This window comes from Lynx canadensis, chromosome B1, assembly GCF_007474595.2.
Source record: "Lynx canadensis isolate LIC74 chromosome B1, mLynCan4.pri.v2, whole genome shotgun sequence".
Lineage (NCBI taxonomy): Eukaryota > Metazoa > Chordata > Mammalia > Carnivora > Felidae > Lynx > Lynx canadensis.
The window spans coordinates 50,707,516-50,725,183 of NC_044306.2; the positions used below are offsets into that span (position 1 = coordinate 50,707,516).

At 39.1% G+C, this 17,668-nt stretch overlaps 1 protein-coding gene across 1 annotated transcript in view; it reads right to left on the reverse strand.

Annotated features, from left to right (window-relative positions):
- KIF13B (kinesin family member 13B) overlaps positions 1-17,254 on the reverse strand; it is a 204,537-nt gene extending 187,283 nt beyond the window's left edge. Inside the window, 2 exon segments of the mRNA XM_030312696.1 lie at positions 1,032-1,125; positions 17,137-17,254. Of these exon segments, the coding sequence (XP_030168556.1) occupies positions 1,032-1,125; positions 17,137-17,191 (149 nt within the window). The 5' untranslated portion in view covers positions 17,192-17,254.
- Positions 17,255-17,668: the final 414 nt, after the last annotated feature.

Genomic DNA, 17,668 nt, shown 5'->3' on the forward strand with positions numbered 1-17,668 from the left:
CCATAAAAATAAAGGTCAAATTTCCTTATCTTCTTTCAAGATCTTCTGTAATCTGATCATACCTTATTTTATTAAATTGACTTCCCTGCACTTGCTCAGAAAAACCAAATAAATCTCTTGCTTCTTCCCCAAATTCGCTTTCTTAACACTTTCTTGCTCTTTTTTTGTTTATACTGTCATCCAAATCTGGAAGTGATTCATCTTCAACCCTTGACAGACAGTCCCTTCCCTCCAACACCTTACAATCCACCATTGAGCTACAAGTAACAATCTAAAACAATGTATAATAATCCAGTTAGGTAGTACACATTATAGTTTACAGGGATTTAGAGGGGAGGAATCACTAAGGGATGCAGCAATGCCTTCAGGAAGAAGTAACACTTGAAATGGGCTCTAACTGACAGACAGGATTCAAAGTGGCAGAAGTAAAAACAGCCCAAGCTGAAGAACAACCTAAAGGCCTTCTCTTCTACTCTACTTCTTCCCATTTACATCTTACTAATCCTTTAGCCAATATCATCTCTTTCAAGGCTTCTTCAGTTACTCCACCATCTTACCTAAAGTTCTCTTCTCTGAGCTTCTGGTACAACTGCTATCTACAACACTCGCTCTAACACGTAATCATTCCATATTATAGACCTTTCCTCTTTGACTTGACAGCTACATGTCTCTACATAGTCATTAGGCATTTGTTATCTGCTAAGCTGAACTCAACTCAGCAGCCATTGTTGCTTTCAGTCATTTAAAAATCCATGAACAGGGGCACCCGGGTGGTTCAGTTGGTTAAGTGTCTGACTTCAGCTCAGGTCATGATCTCGCCATTCATGGGTTTAAGCCCCACGTCAGGCTCTGTGCTGATGGCTCAAAGCCTGGAGATTGCTTCAAATTCTATGTCTCCCTCTCTTTCTAACCCTCCCCCACTCACACTCTGTGTCTCTCTCTCTCTCTCAAGAATAAACACTAAAAAATTGTTTTAAATAAATAAATAAATAATAAAAATCCATTGAACATAACACTGTTTCTTAACTTACCGGGCATCTCCTTTGGAAAGATTAGTATTTACAGGGCTAAGAATAACCTTGTTTGCATCTACATCCACCACACATTTGGCATGCAAGTCAATTTCTGCAGATGAAAAAAGAAAAAAAAAACAGAGAAAATAGTCATTTTTAAAGTAGTTTATTTCAGAAAAAATCATTTGACAAAAATCCAACACTCTTTACACTCAACAAACTAGAAATAGAAGGGAACCTCTCAACCTGATAAGGGACATCTACAAAAGCCTACAGTTAATACCGTATTTGATGGTGAAAGACTAACATCAGGAATAAGAAAAGGATATTCTATGACTGCAACTTCTGTTCAACATTGTTCTAGAAGTTCTGGTCAGGGCAGTTAGGCAAGATAAACAAAAAGGATCCAGATTGGAAAGAAAGAAGTGAAACTATCTCTACTTGTGATGATATGGTCTTATAGACAGAAAATCTTAAGGAATCAGGGGTGCCTGGGTACCTCAGTCAGTTGAGAAGAGGACTCTTGATTTTGGCTCAGGTCATGATCCCAGGGTCATGGGATGGAGCCCTGTGTTGGGCTCTTTGCTGAGCATGGAGCCTGCTTAAGATTCTCCCTCCCTCTCTCTCTCTCCCTTTACCCCCTCTTCCCACACGCACTCTCTCTCTCTCTAAATAAACAAATTAAATTAAAAAAAGAAAATCCTAAGGAACCCATTTTAAAACTATTAGAATAAACAAGTTTTGCAAAGTTGTAGGATACAAGATCAATACCGTATACAAAAGCAGTTGTGTTTCTATACACCAGCAATTAAAAAAAAAAAAACAGAAACAAGAAAACAATTTCATTTATAATGACATCAAAAAGATTTAAATACTTTTGAAACGTATTAAAAGAATATAAAATAGAATATAAAAGAATAAATTTAAAAGAAGTACAAGACCGGGACACCTGGGAGGCTCAGTTGGTTGAGAGTCCAACTCTTGGTTTCAGCTTAGGTTATGATCCCAGAGACATGGGATTGAGCCCCACATAGGGCTCTGAGCTGAGCATGGAGCCTGCTTAGGATTCTCTCTCTCTCCCTCCGCCCCTCTCCCACACCTGCACTCTCTCTTTCTAAAAGAAAAAAAAAGTGTAAGACTTGTACAATGAAAATTCTAAAACACTGTTGAAATTCAAGACTTAAATACATAGAAAATTATTTTACATTCATTAACTGAGAGACTTAATACTATTAAGATGACAATATATCTCAAATTGGTCTACAAAATTCAAGATAATCCCTATCAAAATCCCAGTTAGTTTGTTAGATTTTTTTTTTAAACAGAAATTACCAAGGTAATCCTAAATCTATATAGAAATGCATACAACCAGGAATAGCCAAATACTCTTGAAAAAAAACAAAATAGAAAGACTACATTCACCAATGTCAAACTTAACTAGAAAGCTATAGTAATCAAGACAGTGCAGTGCTACTATAAGGACAGAAGGACAGACATGTAGATTAATGGAATAGACAGTCCTGAAATAGACTTGTCATATGTATGGCCAACTGATTTTGACAAGACAATCCAGTGGGGAAACTACAGTCTTTCCAGCAAATGGTGGTGGGACAACTGGATATCCACACACACAAAAATGAACACCATACACAAAAACTAATTCCAACAGATCATAGAAATAAATATGTAAGAGCTAAAACTATAAAACTCATAAGAAAAAAAAAAAAAAAACATGAGTAAATGCACATGATGTTGGGTTAGGTAATAGTTTCTTAGACACCAAAAGCACAAACACAAAAGAAGAAAACAGATAAACTGGACAGCATCAATATGAAAAACCTTTGTACTTCAATGTACGCCATCAAAAGAGTAAAAAGACAACCCACAGAATTGAACAAATATTTGTAAATTATATATCTAATAAGGGGCTTACATCAGAAAATATAAAGAACTCTTACAACTCAATAATAAAAAGACAAATAACCCAACTTTTAAATGGGCAATGATCTGAACAGATATCTCTCAAATAAAGATACAAAAATGGCCAATAAGCAGAAAAGATGCTCAACAGATTACACATTAGGAAATGTAAATCAGAAGTACAATGAGATACCACTTCACACCCACTAGCATAACTATAGTCAAAAAGATAGATAATAACAAGTGTTAATGAGGATGTGGAGAAAATGGAATCCTCATACATCACTGATGGGAATATAAAATGGTGCAGTTACTTTGGAAAACAGTCTGGCAGCTCCTCAAAAGGTTAAACAGAGAGCTGGTATATGACCCAGTAATTCTACTCCTACATATATATTCAAGAGAAATGACAATCTAGGTCCACACAAAAGCTTGTGCATAAATGTTCATAACCCTAGTATTTGGCTATTCATAACAGCCAAAAAGTGGAACAAGCCAAATGTCCATTAACTAATAAATGGATAAATTTATTATATCCATAAAATGGAACATTATTTGGCAATTAAAAGGAATAAGGTACTGATACATACTACACGACATGAACAAAGCTTGTGTGAACTGAAAAAAGTCAGTTACAAAATACCACATGTTATAGGATTCTACTCATTTGAAATGTCCAGAATAGGCAAACAAGACACAGAAAATAGACTATTTATTCCTATGGCTGTGGAGTGACTGCTAATGGGTATGACAGGGTTTTTTTAAATTGAGGTATAATTGACATATAACATTGTATTAGTTCCAGGTATAAAACATGTAAAATGATTCCATATTTATGTATACCGCAAAATGCTCACCACATAAGTCTAATTAACATCTGTCACCATATGCAATTACAAAAAAACTTTTTTCATTATGAGAATTCTTAAGATCTACTCTCTTAGCAACTTTCAAATATGCAATACAGTATCACTAACTATAGTAACCATGCTGTTACATGGGTATAGTTTTCTTCTGGGGTATGAAGATATATTACAATTGATTATGCTGATAACTGCACATAATACAAACCACTGAATTGGTTGAATTGTATGATATGTGAATTATATCTCAATAAAGCTATTTTTTTGTAAGTATAGGCCACGGCATGTTTATGTTCTCATATTTTTATATTCTAATATTTTTCTGACCCAAAGTATGAAACTATTTGTTTGCCTTATTGCCATTACCAAAAGATAAACCCTAAGGAAAGGAGCTGCACTGCCCTGGAGCTATTTTGTATTTCCCAAAGAACCTTGGCCAAATGTCAATGTCATCTCATTATAACTTAGAAGTATTTCCACTCCCAGGAAAGGTCATTTATTTTTTACATTTTAACTTACATAACTGAGACAAATTTAAAAAAAAAAAAAGCAAAACAAAAAATTCCCTCCCTGTACCTGACACAATTTTACTTATATTGGTTATTCTACATTTGTTCTCAAAAATGTATTCTAGAAGTATAAAAAATTTAGCAGTCTTTCTTTTAGCCAACACATTTTTTTAGGCAAAGAAAACTGAAAGGAAAACTACAGAGTTAGGTGTGGAAGACTAATCCCAAAGCAGCAAGTGTTCCACTGTGGTCAACTGACACTAAAGTCTATAGGCCCAGAGCTCAAGAAAGTTTATAATCATCATACTTTGTTAACACCACTTCTTAATGGTGTCTGACCACATTGTATTGGCTGGCCCCTCACAGTCAAATCTATATTATACACAAATGCATTATCAACCCTCCGGAAACTGTGCTGTGACTCAGAATCTACTGTCTCACCACCCACCACAAAATTAGTTATTAGTGTCTTGCAAGAGTGTTTGGTCTGAGCAAAGGAGCTGTGTGTATAGTTCTGCATGCAAAAGTACACATTAGAATGCATGCCTGAAAAACTGTAAATCCAATATTTTCTCACTAAGTGCTCTGCCATCATTTTAAATGATCTTGAATTGAGAAGGGATCCAAACATTTTCCTTCAACATTTGTATACTTTTTCCTTATTCTCTTCATAGCTCCTCCCTTCTCTGCCTCTTCTTCATGACTTCGGTAGATACAACTAATAATTTGGGAGCATTAATGACATCATGAAGGAACCAATGCCTGGAAAATCCTATATAATACACAGAATCACCTAATAACTATTATCCAACCTAAATTCATTCTGTCCTGAAGACTGCAACACTTAGAAATGTCCCTACATCGAACACTCATGAAAGGTGGCCTTTAAAATATTCACAACTATCTTTACTTCATTACTTCAGTTTTTTTTTTTTTTAATGTTTATTTATTTTTGAGAGAGACAGACAGAATGCAAACAGGGGAAGGGCAGAGAGAGGGAGACACAGAATCTGAAGCAGGCGCCAGGCTCCAAGCTATCAACACAGAGCCCAATGTGGGGCTCAAACTCACAAACCACGAGATCATGACCTGAGCCAAAGTTGGAAGCTCAACCGACTGAGCCACCCAGACACCCCTCATTAGCTCAGTTTTTAATCAAACAAAATTCCCACTCCAATTCTGTTGATTGATGAATAGATATTAAGACAAGGCTTTTCACAAGACTGTTTAGAATATGGGTGGAACATCTAGGACACACACACAAGCAAATAAAATCTGTGAGATCTGAAGAGAGTTTAAGGATCAGATATATGAAAAACATTTACTATAAAATGCTATAGCTAGAGTACCATCAAATGCTACTAGTTGGTTGAATTCAATTATATTGCAACAAGATTCTAAATATGATATGTTCTCCATTTAAGACTTCTTGATCTATACTGCTTAGAAAGTAAGTAGTAGTTAAATAACAGTAACAAATTTAGGCCCTAACTTTAATGTGAATTTTAAAAATTAAAAAAAAATTTTAAAACACCTACCAAAAATTCAAAAGATAAGCAGCTTCCTCTTAGTTTGGAGCAACACTTAGATTAAAAAGATAAGGACCTGGGGCACCTGGGTGGTTCAGTCAGTTAAGCGTCTGACTTTGGCTCAGGTCATGATCTCACGGTTTGTGAGTTTGAGCCCCGCGTCAGTCTCTGTGCTCCAGCTCGGAGCCTGGAGCCTGCCTGGATTCTGTGCCTCCCTCTCTCTCTGCCCCTCCCCCACTTGTGCTCTGTCTCTCTCTATCAAGAATAAATAAAATGTTGGGGCGCCTGGGTGGCTCAGTCGGTTGAGCGGCCGACTTCGGCTCAGGTCATGATCTCACGGTCTGTGAGTTCGAGCCCCGCATCGGGCTCTGTGCTGACAGCTCAGAGCCTGGAGCCTGTTTCAGATTCTGTGTCTCCCTCTCTCTGACCCTCCCCCGTTCATGCTCTGTCTCTCTCTGTCTCAGAAATAAATAAACATAAAAAAAAAAAAAATTTAAAAAAAATAAAAAAAATAAAAAAAAAAGAATAAATAAAATGTAAAAAAAAAAATTGTTTTTTAAGGATAAGGACCTAACTTCTATGAGCTGCCTTTGCAAAAACTGCATTAAAGTATACCCATGTGCACAGCAGTAGTCACAATACCCAAAAGGTAGAAACAATCTAAGTGTCCATCAGTGAATGAATGGAAAAACAAAATGTGGTGTAATTCAATGTAATATTATTCAACCTTAAAAAGTAATGAAATTCTGCTAAAACATGGATGAACCTTGAAGACATTATGCCAAATGAGATATACTGGTTGTAACAGGTCAAATACTATATGATTCCACTTATAAGAGGTACCTAGAGTAATCAAATTCATAGAGATAGGAAGTAAGATGGTAGATGCCAGGGGTTGGGCTTAAGAGTCAACAGAGGAGTTTCATGGATACAGAGTTTCAGTTTTACAAGATAAAAACGTTCTAGGGGTGGATAGTGGTGATGGTTGCACAACAACTTAATGCCGCTCAACTTCACCCTTAAAAATGGTTTAAGATGGTAAATTTTGTTATATATACTTACCACAATAAAAAAAAAAAAGGCACTAAATACTCACCACTATTATAATAAGTAACACATGGACAACAGTTTATACCTAGCAAAGTCTATAATAATGAGATTGGGGTTTAATTAGTACTATGTCTGAAAACCAATAAAAAACCAGAATGATCTTAAAGTTAAGTAATACTATAAGTTTATGTCATGACTAATTGAGTTTTATCATACTTAGAGCCATGAATGCTTTGATGTATCCATGAGTCCTTAAAAAAAAGGAAATTTACTCCACTAACATTAAAGATCCCATAGTATTTCCCAAACAGGATCCTCTTCTAGGTCAAGTTCCTCAAGATGAATATTAAAATATTAACAGCTGACAATTCAGCTTACTCAGCCAGCAAATTAGTCACCCTGTACAAGTGAACAATCATTTGAAACAAGTCTTTCTTCAATGCATAAATCAACTATGGCTCGTTCCTCAATGACATCACAGTGAAAGACAGGCAGGATCTGGGATACTCCCTTTACATAACTCATGTTGCATCTGAGGAAATGTATCATTCTCAGTGTGAATAAAATAATTCTGACTTGCCCATTTATTAATCTGTTCTCTAATTCTCCAGAAAATTATTAATAATTTTCAAACCACATATACTACTCAGAAGTGTAAATGTACTTCCCTCTACCTACCAGTCACATTCCTAAAGAGCTTATTGTATCTTACTCTTAAATTCAATAGTCAATTGATTTTCAACAAGGGTGCCAAGAAAATCCAGTGGGGAAAGAACAGTCTTTTCAATAAGTGGTACTGGGACAAATGGATATCCATATGCAGAAGAATAAAATGGAACCTTTACTTCATGTCACATTCAAAAATTAACTCCAAACAGACCAAAGACCTAAATACAAGGTCTAAAACTATAAAACTCTTAAAACATATAGACATAAATCCATGTGACCTTGAGTAAGGTAATGATTCCTTACATATGATATCAAAAGCACAAGCAACTAAAGAAAAAAAAAAACCAGATACATTGGACCATATCAAAATGAAAAAGTTTTATGCTTCAGGGGTGCATGGCTGACTCACTTGGTGGAGCATACAAGTCTTAATCTCAGGGTTGTGAGTTCAAGCCTCACATTGGGTGTAGAGATGACTTAAAAATAAAATCTTAGAAAAAAAATGTGTGCTTCAAAAGACACCATTAATAAAATGAAAAGGCAACCCACAGAAATCAAGAAAATGTTTGCAAATCATTTATCTGATAAGGGACTGGTATCCAGAATATATAAAGAACTCCAACAGCTCAATAATAAAAAGACAACCCAATTTTTAAAACAATGATGATTTGAATAGAAATCTCTCCAAAGATATACAAATGACCAATAAACACATGAAAAGATGTTCAACATCATTAGACACTGGAGAAATGCAAATCAAAACCACAATGAGGTACTACTTCACACATACTAGGATAGCAATAATCAAAAAGATAAAACAAGTATTGGCAAGGAAGGACATGGAGAAAAACTTTCATACATGGTTGGTGGGAATGTAAAATGGTGCAGTCACTTTGGAAAACAATTTAGGAGTTCCTCAAAAGTCAGAATTACTATATGACCCAGCAATTCCGCTTCTATGTGCGTGTGTGTAGTATATATGTGTGTATGTGTATGTACAAACATGTATGTATATATGTACATATATGTATCATATATACACATACACACATACCCAAAAGAAGTAAAAATATACATCCACACAAAAAGTTATATACATAAATGTTCATAGCAGTATTCAAAATAGCTAAAAAAGTAGAAACAAGCCAAATGCCCATCAACTAATGAATAGGTAAACACATGCAGCATATCCATATCGTGTAATACTATTCTACTTTAAAAAAGAATGAGTACTGACTCATGCTACAACAATGGATAAACCCTGAATACATTATGCCAAGTGAAAAAAGTCAGATACAGAAGTCCACATACTGCATGATTCCATTTACATGAAACGTTCAGAATAGGCAAATCCATAGAGACAAGAAGTAGAACAGTGGATGCCCGGGACAGGGGAGAGGGGTAGGTGTGTGCTGGAGGACAGAGGGTGTCAGGAGGGTGGACAGTGACTGCTAGTGGGGACAGAGTCTCTTTGGGATGATGAATATGTTCTGCCATTGGATAATGGTGATGGATACACAACTCTGCAAAAACACTAGAACCACTGAATTGTACACTTTTGATGCGTCAATTATATCTCAAAAAAATTAGCAAGAATGACCCCACTGCCCTCAACAGATATAAAATATGGTTAGAGCCCTTTAATTAAATTTCTGAACATTGCTCTGAAGATCCCAGTCAAGCCAATCCTTCTTACTCTCAAATAACAACCTCACAATCCACCTCATCAAGAAAATTAAGGACTCCAGGGCTTTCCCATTATATAATTATCCTCTTCTTCCCATATTTCAAAAATTTCCCTCTCTTGGCTTTTTCTGTCTACCACAAGGCTCAAACATCTCTCAGACTCAAAGGGGAAAAAGGTCTCTTCCTAGGACACCTCCGGATGCCACTCTATCCTTCCCTTTTAAATGGAGTTTTTTGAGGGGTGCTTGAGTGGCTCAGTCAGTTGAGCATCTGACTCTTGATCTCAGCTCAGGTCTTGATCTCAGGGCCATGAGTTCAAGCCACATCGGGCATGAAGCCTACTTAAAAAAAAAAAAAAAAAAAGAATTTCATAAATGGAGTTTCTTGAAAGAATATTCATGTATACTCACTTCCACCATATTGGCAACCCACTTACATCTCAGCCCACTACCAACACACCAACACTAATTTATTCATTCAGTCAAAATTATTCTTCTGAAAATTACCACTGACCACCATATTGCCTAGTCCACTGAACACAATTCATACATGCCATTATCATACATGCCATTCCTGTGATCTCCTACTGACTATTCATCCTTTGACACATTTTCTCTCTGGGTTCCATATTACTTTTACCTGCTTCTACTTATGTCTCTCCTCTCGGCCTCTATGACCTCCTCCTTTGCACACACCTTAATTTGGTATTCTATCTTATACCTACAGTAATGACCCCCAAATCTACACACATCTCCAGTTCCTTAGGTTCAGACTCCTATGCAATAACCTTCTGGATCCACCCACTGCACTGCAGACACCTAAGAGTTTCTTCCACCTATGTACAATATCTTATTCATAGTCGTAGGTGCAGTAGGCACCACTGACTAAATATTGTTGAATGCCCAAGAACAGAACTCATCATTTCCTACACCTCCACCCTAAAACCGGCTTCTCCTATACTTCTGATGTCAGTTAATGACCCCAACATTTGTTCACTTAGTCATATAAATCATCTAAACCAGAAGCTTTACAGTCTTCCTGTATTTCCTAACTTTCAGTTGCTCTAATGCCATCTTGACATGCTCGTGCTGGTGGTATGAGCTAAGCCATAAATGCTCTTTACCCAGCACCTCTGTCAAGAATCGGTCTGCAGTCAGCAACTTTGAGGGACAAGTTTGTCCTTCGGGACAGAGAGCAGTCTTGCTTACCACTTAAAACAATGGATTCCCCAAGCCCTGTGTTCCTCAGATGCAGCACAAACCAACTGCTTGCACGGCATCGATTTGGACACTCCACATCACCCCTGTGGGATTGGCCAGTGAGGGGAGCAACTCACAATGGCTGCTCTGCCATGAAGTCTTCTGACCCAGAAGTCCTATGTCTTCTCCTAGCATCCATGAAACAGTAACTAGCTAACTTATTAGCTTATGAGCAAGGTAAAAATACATAGATTAATTCCAACAACTTGTGTTATGTACCCCACCTACCATGCATGCCTCCCTGCCCACTGTCTTCAACTCAACCCTTACCATTCTCAAGTCCCACCCCCATTTCTTTCATTTGTAATGCACTAGCATCACTGTGTACATATATTCTTGTAATTGACTCACCTGTGCATGCATCTCTTATTACAAACAAAACAGGGAGTCCCTTTGGTCATAGATCATGACTTATGCTTCTCGTATATCCTGCACATCTTTGAAAATTACATAAACTCAAAAATGCAAGGTCCTTTTAAAGATCATCACATCCAATATAGCAGTAAAAGCACAGGCTTCAATGGGAATGTAGGTGAAACTCAGGCTCCAAAATACTGGTCTTGTAATCCTGGGGAAATTTACTTATCCCTATCTGAGATTTTGTTAAATGGTAATTCTATAAACTACCTTTCAAAGTTGTGTTTAAAGAATAACATATACAAAGTACTGAACTCTGTAGCTAACAAACAGCTCTTAAAAAGGAGTAGCTATTATTCTTTTCTTCAATCAACGCATACTGAATGGGCTAATACCATCTTTTAAAGATATCTACAGCAGGGGTACCTGGGTGGCTCAGTCAGTTGAGTGTCTGACTTTGGCTCAGGTCATGATCTCATGGTTCATGAGTTCAAGCCCCACATCTGGCTCACTACTGTCAGCATGGAACCTGCTTCAGATCCTCTGTCCCTCCCACCTTGTGCTCTCAATCAAAAATAAATTTTAAAAAATAATAAAGGTATCTCTAGCACCCAAAAGCTCAAGCCCAGTACCAATTAAGTCATGGGTTTGTGTCCTAGAGATCAATTAGTTTCACATACTTCCCCATAAATTACACTGCTCATCTTTGCCAAGTTTTTTTTTTAATATGTTCTGTTGAACACAAGGGAAACCTGATCAGCAAGCCAAGAGATCAATCAATAATAATCCATTTCCACTCAATAAACATCTCCATTCATCTGCTTAATGAATAGTTTTGTCAGTAGTATCCTCCATCTTCAGACCTTAAGGACTGGAAAAGTTGGACATTAGTCATTGTTTTATGGAGGTGAGGGGGTAAAAGTAAATGCCAACTCAAACAAGTTTTTATTTTATTTTATCATGTAAACTTGTACTTTCTTTTCCAAAAGCCTGTGGCCCTGTATGTATAAATCCCAATTTCAGTCACTGAGTAGACAGCAGAAACAAAACAATGTTGTAAGAGTTGTGTGTCTCATTCTCCATTAGCATATCAAGCAGATGCTAGAAAACAAGGATCTTCTGTTTTAGAAAGTATGTCAGAAATTTCCATCCACAGCCGTCCTCAACTCCAGTATCAGTCATCTCTCTGAGCCCACCAATGTCCTGAGGGTCAAAACCACCTTCCTGTATCAGAATCTCCTTGCTACCCTGCCCCTTCATTTCCTAAGGATCACGTGTGTCTTCCCAGACTGTCAGCATGTTCTCTAAGCTTCCTACTTCCTCAGTTTCACCTTGTAGTTTCACCTTGTCTTCTGAGTCATGACTGCTTACCTAAGTTTTGACCAGCCTCCTTACTCTTCCTATTCACATGGCTTCATTTTCACAACCCGCTCTTAAATGTTGCCCAGCTGTGCCCTGAATCAGGCATCTACCCCGGCTTTTGATCCTGCTCTGAGACCTGGCAGTCTTCCTTCTCCATGCTGTGTCTGAGATCCATGCGAAGTTCTACAGAGCTAAAGAGAGCACATGGACCAGCCACCCTAACCCAGACTTCTGGGCCGAGCCAGCACTAAGGGCTCCCTGCAATTCCACCCTACCTTTCTAATCTCATCCTTCTGGCAGGCTTATCTGTCTCTGCCGCCTAAACTTGCCTGGTTCATTCCTGTTTCTGTGCCTTTGCTCTCAGGCCACACTTCCTCCTCAAAGACCCAAAGCTCTCTCCTCCCCTCCTACCACACACCCATTCCGATCATAAGCTTCCTCCCTCTAAGTCTAACCAAGGTTCTCCCTCCCCAGAGAAGCCTTCCCTGATCACCAGGCTTCCAGGGACCTTTCACTCCTCTGAATTCCAGTATTGCCAGATCACTCACCTGGCAATCTGTGATAGGTGCGTGTTTACCTTTTAATCTTATCTTTTCACGGGACAGCCATTTCCTCATGAGCGTGAACCATGAAGCACATTTTAAAAAACTGAATATTACAATACTAGTCAACACTAAGAGTTTTTAGGATGTTAAGATTCTCCCAACAAGAATAAGCAATCTCATTTTTTCATGTTTCTTTCTAGCCCTTGCCCATCCCTGTTTACATTTTTATACAGTAATAAAATTAACAGCAAATTCAACCTTACAGTTACACATTCTGTTTTACATTCTGGTTTTTCTGCTAACATAGAAAAGCCTTCCTTGTTAAATGATGTCCATTGTCATCATTCTTAATAGATACATAACAATTTTTCCACTGAGATACTAGACTATGATTTCCTTAAGCACTGACTTCTATCAGTACATTCTTCTTTGTGTCTTTGAGCCTTTCACTGAATTAAGTACTATAAAGTGCAAAGTAAACCCTTGAGAAATACCTGTTGAAATAAATTTATTATCCATGTTTCCTAACAACTGAAATAACCCATTTCACTACTCTTCTCTCTAGCTAAACATCTAATGTAATTTTTGGTTTCACTACCTTAGACCAGATAGATAGCAAAGGTATTTTCCAAACACTTTTGGTGTAAATTTATTTATTTTGGTAATTGATTTTACACATATTTAAATATGGGAAACCTCTTGCAAAAAGGCAGTAATATTCCATACTATCTAATATAAGCTAGACATCTGGCAGGCATTCAGTAAATACTAAATATTTTTTAAACCATCTGAAGTCATAAAACATCAAATTCCTGAATAGGAGAGTGTCACTGATCTACCTAGTGCCATCAATTATGCTTGTAAACCTTTCGGTTCATTTAATAATTATACTGGTTAATAATGTATGAATGGGTGTTCCTTACAGCGGAAGAACACGACCAGAGTTACGTGGTGAGTTGTCCACGTCTGAAAAAGAACATGAAAAACCAAACAGTATCTGCAAATAGAACTTCAAGATAGCATGACAAAACAGGTTTACAGCTTTTCTTCAGCTCGTTTGAGTTCATATTTCAGATGAAGAAAAGCAAAACAGAAGTTGTAATGTTAAAACTAGGTAAAATTACATATAATTTTTTATATTGGGTATATTTACATATACCCAAACCCACGTATAATTTAGCAAAAAAAAGACTGAAACACTCTTACTTCCATGATAAATGTTAAATAATAAGCCAACTAACTACCTTAACACCTTAGCAGATACTGAACCACATGAAGATCTTAACGGTATGTTAGAAGCTTCCTGCAAATTTCAATTTTCCTCAAAAAGTAGCCGATGAGTCCAAACATCAGAAACTACATGGTAAAACATCCTTGTAACCCATTCTCATCTCAATCTTATTTGTGAGGAGTGATATCTGAGGTTGCTTCCTGAACTAATATGCTATGAGAGAAACAGTTATGACTAAAAGTTTACTATTTGTCATAATCATATACTACTACTTAATACACTAATTTTCACAGAAGTAATGATTAGACAAAGTAATATGATTCTTCTCAAAATTCCTGGAAAGGAATATAGTTCCATTGTAGTCTTTTTAAACAAATTCTAGATAGCAGTTTAAAAATCACTGGCTTTAGGGGTGCCTGGCTGCCTCAGTCGGTGGAGCATGCAACTCTTGATGTTGGGGTTGTGAGTTCGAGCCCCAAGCTGGGAGTGGGATTACTTAAAAATAAAATGTTAAAAAAAAAAAATCACTGGCTTCACAATAATAATACACTGAATTCCATAACTTCTAGATTTATGTAAATGACTACTTCATGACAAATAGAACCAATCTTAATTATCTGTGGTAATTACAGAAAAAAGAAGTCCATATGCATTCAGGAAATAACAAGGCTAGGTAAGAGATGGCACTAAATGAGGGGGAAGCAGTTACCAAAATAATGCACTTCTATTTACGGAGTAATGAATCTATGTATAAACCTTAATTTTAAATCTTTTTTTTGGGGGGGGGGGGGGCAGGTTTGTTTGTTTTTAGAGATAGCACAAGCAGGGGTAGAGGGAGTGAGAAAGAATCCCAAGCAGACTCCACACCCAGCGTGGAGCCCCATATGGGGCTCGATCCCATGACCACGAGATCATAACCTAAGCTGAAATCAAGAATCAGACACTCAACCCACTGAGACACCCAGGCACCCCAAACCTTAATTTTAAAATGAGTTCAACCAAAGGAACAGCTAATATCCATTCCACAGTGAAAATTTGTATTCTACATGTCCCTGGGCACTCTGATACAATTATTATAATCTAATTAATGACAATTTATATAGTACCTTCCCTCAAAAACTGAAATTCATGGGGTGCATGGGTGGCTCAGTCAGTTAAGCATCTGACTTGATTTAGGCTCAGGTAATGATCTCACAGTTCTCTGAGATCAAGCCCCATGTCAGGCTCTGCACTCGCAGCGTGGAGCCTGCTTGGGATTCTCTCCTCTCTCTCTGCCTCTCCCCTGCTCTCCCTCCTTCTCTCTCACTTAAAATAAATAAATAAACTTAAAAAAAAAAATAACTGCTGCTTCAAATTCTGTTTTCCTCTTGTTCCCTGCCCCTCCCCCACTCATGCTCTGTCTCTCTCTCTCTCTCTCTCTCTCAAAAATAAATTTAAAAAAACATTTAAAAAATGTTTAAAAACTGAAATTCATGTGGGGAGGGGACGAGGGTAGGATTCTAATGATCTGAGATAGGTCTTTTGTGATGATTAGCTACATCTTTTTAGCACTGACATTTCCAAGTTTTTTGTGAAAAGGAAATTTTAAGAATGTGCTGAAATCATCCTTTCAGAATCAAGTTCCAGATAAAGTTGTGTTTTATATGGCCTGCTTTTTCATTTTTTTTAATCATTGTAATGGTAATAAACTTGAATAAAGATGCCTGAGCACCTAAGAACAAAAGCTTCTGAAAACTTTCAGAGTTCATCTAAGACCCTTTGATTTTGTCAAAGGAAAGACTGAAGACCCAAAATGTGCACTAGTTTAAGTTCTTAGGGGAAGGAGAAAAAAACAAAAAACAAAACTCTCCTAGGTCACATGACAGCCTTACACTGACCTAGCAACGCCAAAAGAAATGATCTTTTGGGAAGATCTGACTCCTAGGGAAGACATAAACCAACTTGGAAAAGAAGGACAAACCAACAAAACAGACCGTCAACTAGCTGATATGTATATCTCAATATATACAAAAGACAGCAGAGAAAAGGAAAATTGGAAAACTCGTGATTTCTACAGACTTAACACTTGAATATGAACACAGAAGCTGCAAAAAGAGTCTTATCAATTGAAAAGTCATCTCCTGGGATTATAACAGTGATCTCAATAACATAGCCCTGTACAGAAAGTGTTTTCAAATATATTATCTCATTTAAAGTTCCTTGCTCAGTCACGCTGCTGCTTAAGCATTAAAGCCAAGACCCAGCCCACCTCCTCGCGGTACTCTTCACTCCATTCGACAGTCTAAAGAGGATTTAAAATGTACTCGGTTTATCTGCTTTCTCTACCCTCCCCGCAGAATTGAGAGAATGTCTGAAAGATACAATTTCACAAGAATCTTGGCACTTAAACTATTTATTGTTGAGAGATGACGAATATGACTTCAAGCAAAAACAAAACTATCTCAACAGTCAAAAAAGCGGGGGATGGAAGGGCATCTCTTCTCACTTCAAAGTTTTTACAATTCTTTATGACCGCCCAGTTAAACGTATAGAATGAAAAATGAAGACGAGGAATTTTTGCACTTGAGTGCTTTCTCAAGAGTAAACCAAATTCCCTGCCATTTTTTCCTGCCGCGGACCACAAAAGTGCAGGGTTGAGGTGACTGGGCCGGAGACGTGGGGCCTCGGGGTGCCTGGCCGTCCCGGCCAGGGTGGAGGGGTGAAGACCGAGGGGCGGGGGCCACTCTGACAGCTAGCAAGGAAAAAGCAGGGGACGCGTCGGTGCACGGGCGAGGAGTAGCGGCGGGGGAAGGAGGAAACGAGCCCGGGGCGAAGGACCAGAGCGCCCTCCCGCAAGGGCAGGAGAGGCGTGAGGGCGAAAGGGCGCCGGGGCGGGGCGGGCGCGCCGGCGGAAGGGGCAGCGGACCGGGACGTGGGGCCCGCCGCGTCCCGGACGCGGTGCGGGTGAGGGGAGGGGCGTCCCCGCGCAGGACGGGCGGGCGCGGGGAGACAAGGATTCGGGGTGCGCCGGCCGCCCTCTCGCTTGGTCGCGGACTGCAGGGGCGGGGCCGGCCGGACCCCACACGGCGGCCGCGGGTGAGGGAAGGGCGCGCCAGGCACCTGCCGCCTCCACCGTGGCGGCCCCGGGCGGGCTCGGCTCTCACCTCTCCGGTTCATGGGCCGGATCCGCACAGCCACTTTCACTTTGGAATCCCCCATCCTGCTGCTGCCGAGACTCTCCCTCGGCTTCCGTCTGCCTCGGCCACCGGGCAACTCTTCGGGGCTGGCCGGGCGGGAGGGGGCTGCGGGAGGGAGGGGCGGGGAGGGGGCGGAGCCGGGGCGGGGCGGGGCAGGTCGCCGAGCTCTCGGCGCTCCCTCGTTGCATGACGGGACTTGTAGTCCCTGAAGGCAGTCGTGGGCAGTGGGCAGGACAGCGGCGGAGGGGCTCGGGTGGGGCAGGAGACATTAGACGCATTTCGCTCTCTGGAACGTGTAAATGCTCCTCTGTTTCTACATCATTCTACTCTCACAGCTAGTACTGAAACATACGCCGTCGGTAGGCTGATACCACACCTGAAAATAGTTGAATAGATGACATTGGAGACCCTGAGAGCAATTTCTTCAGACTTATTTCCCGCTAACCTTAAAGTTTGATCCCCGCCTCAACTTCCTCTGCCTGGATTGCACTCCCGGCCT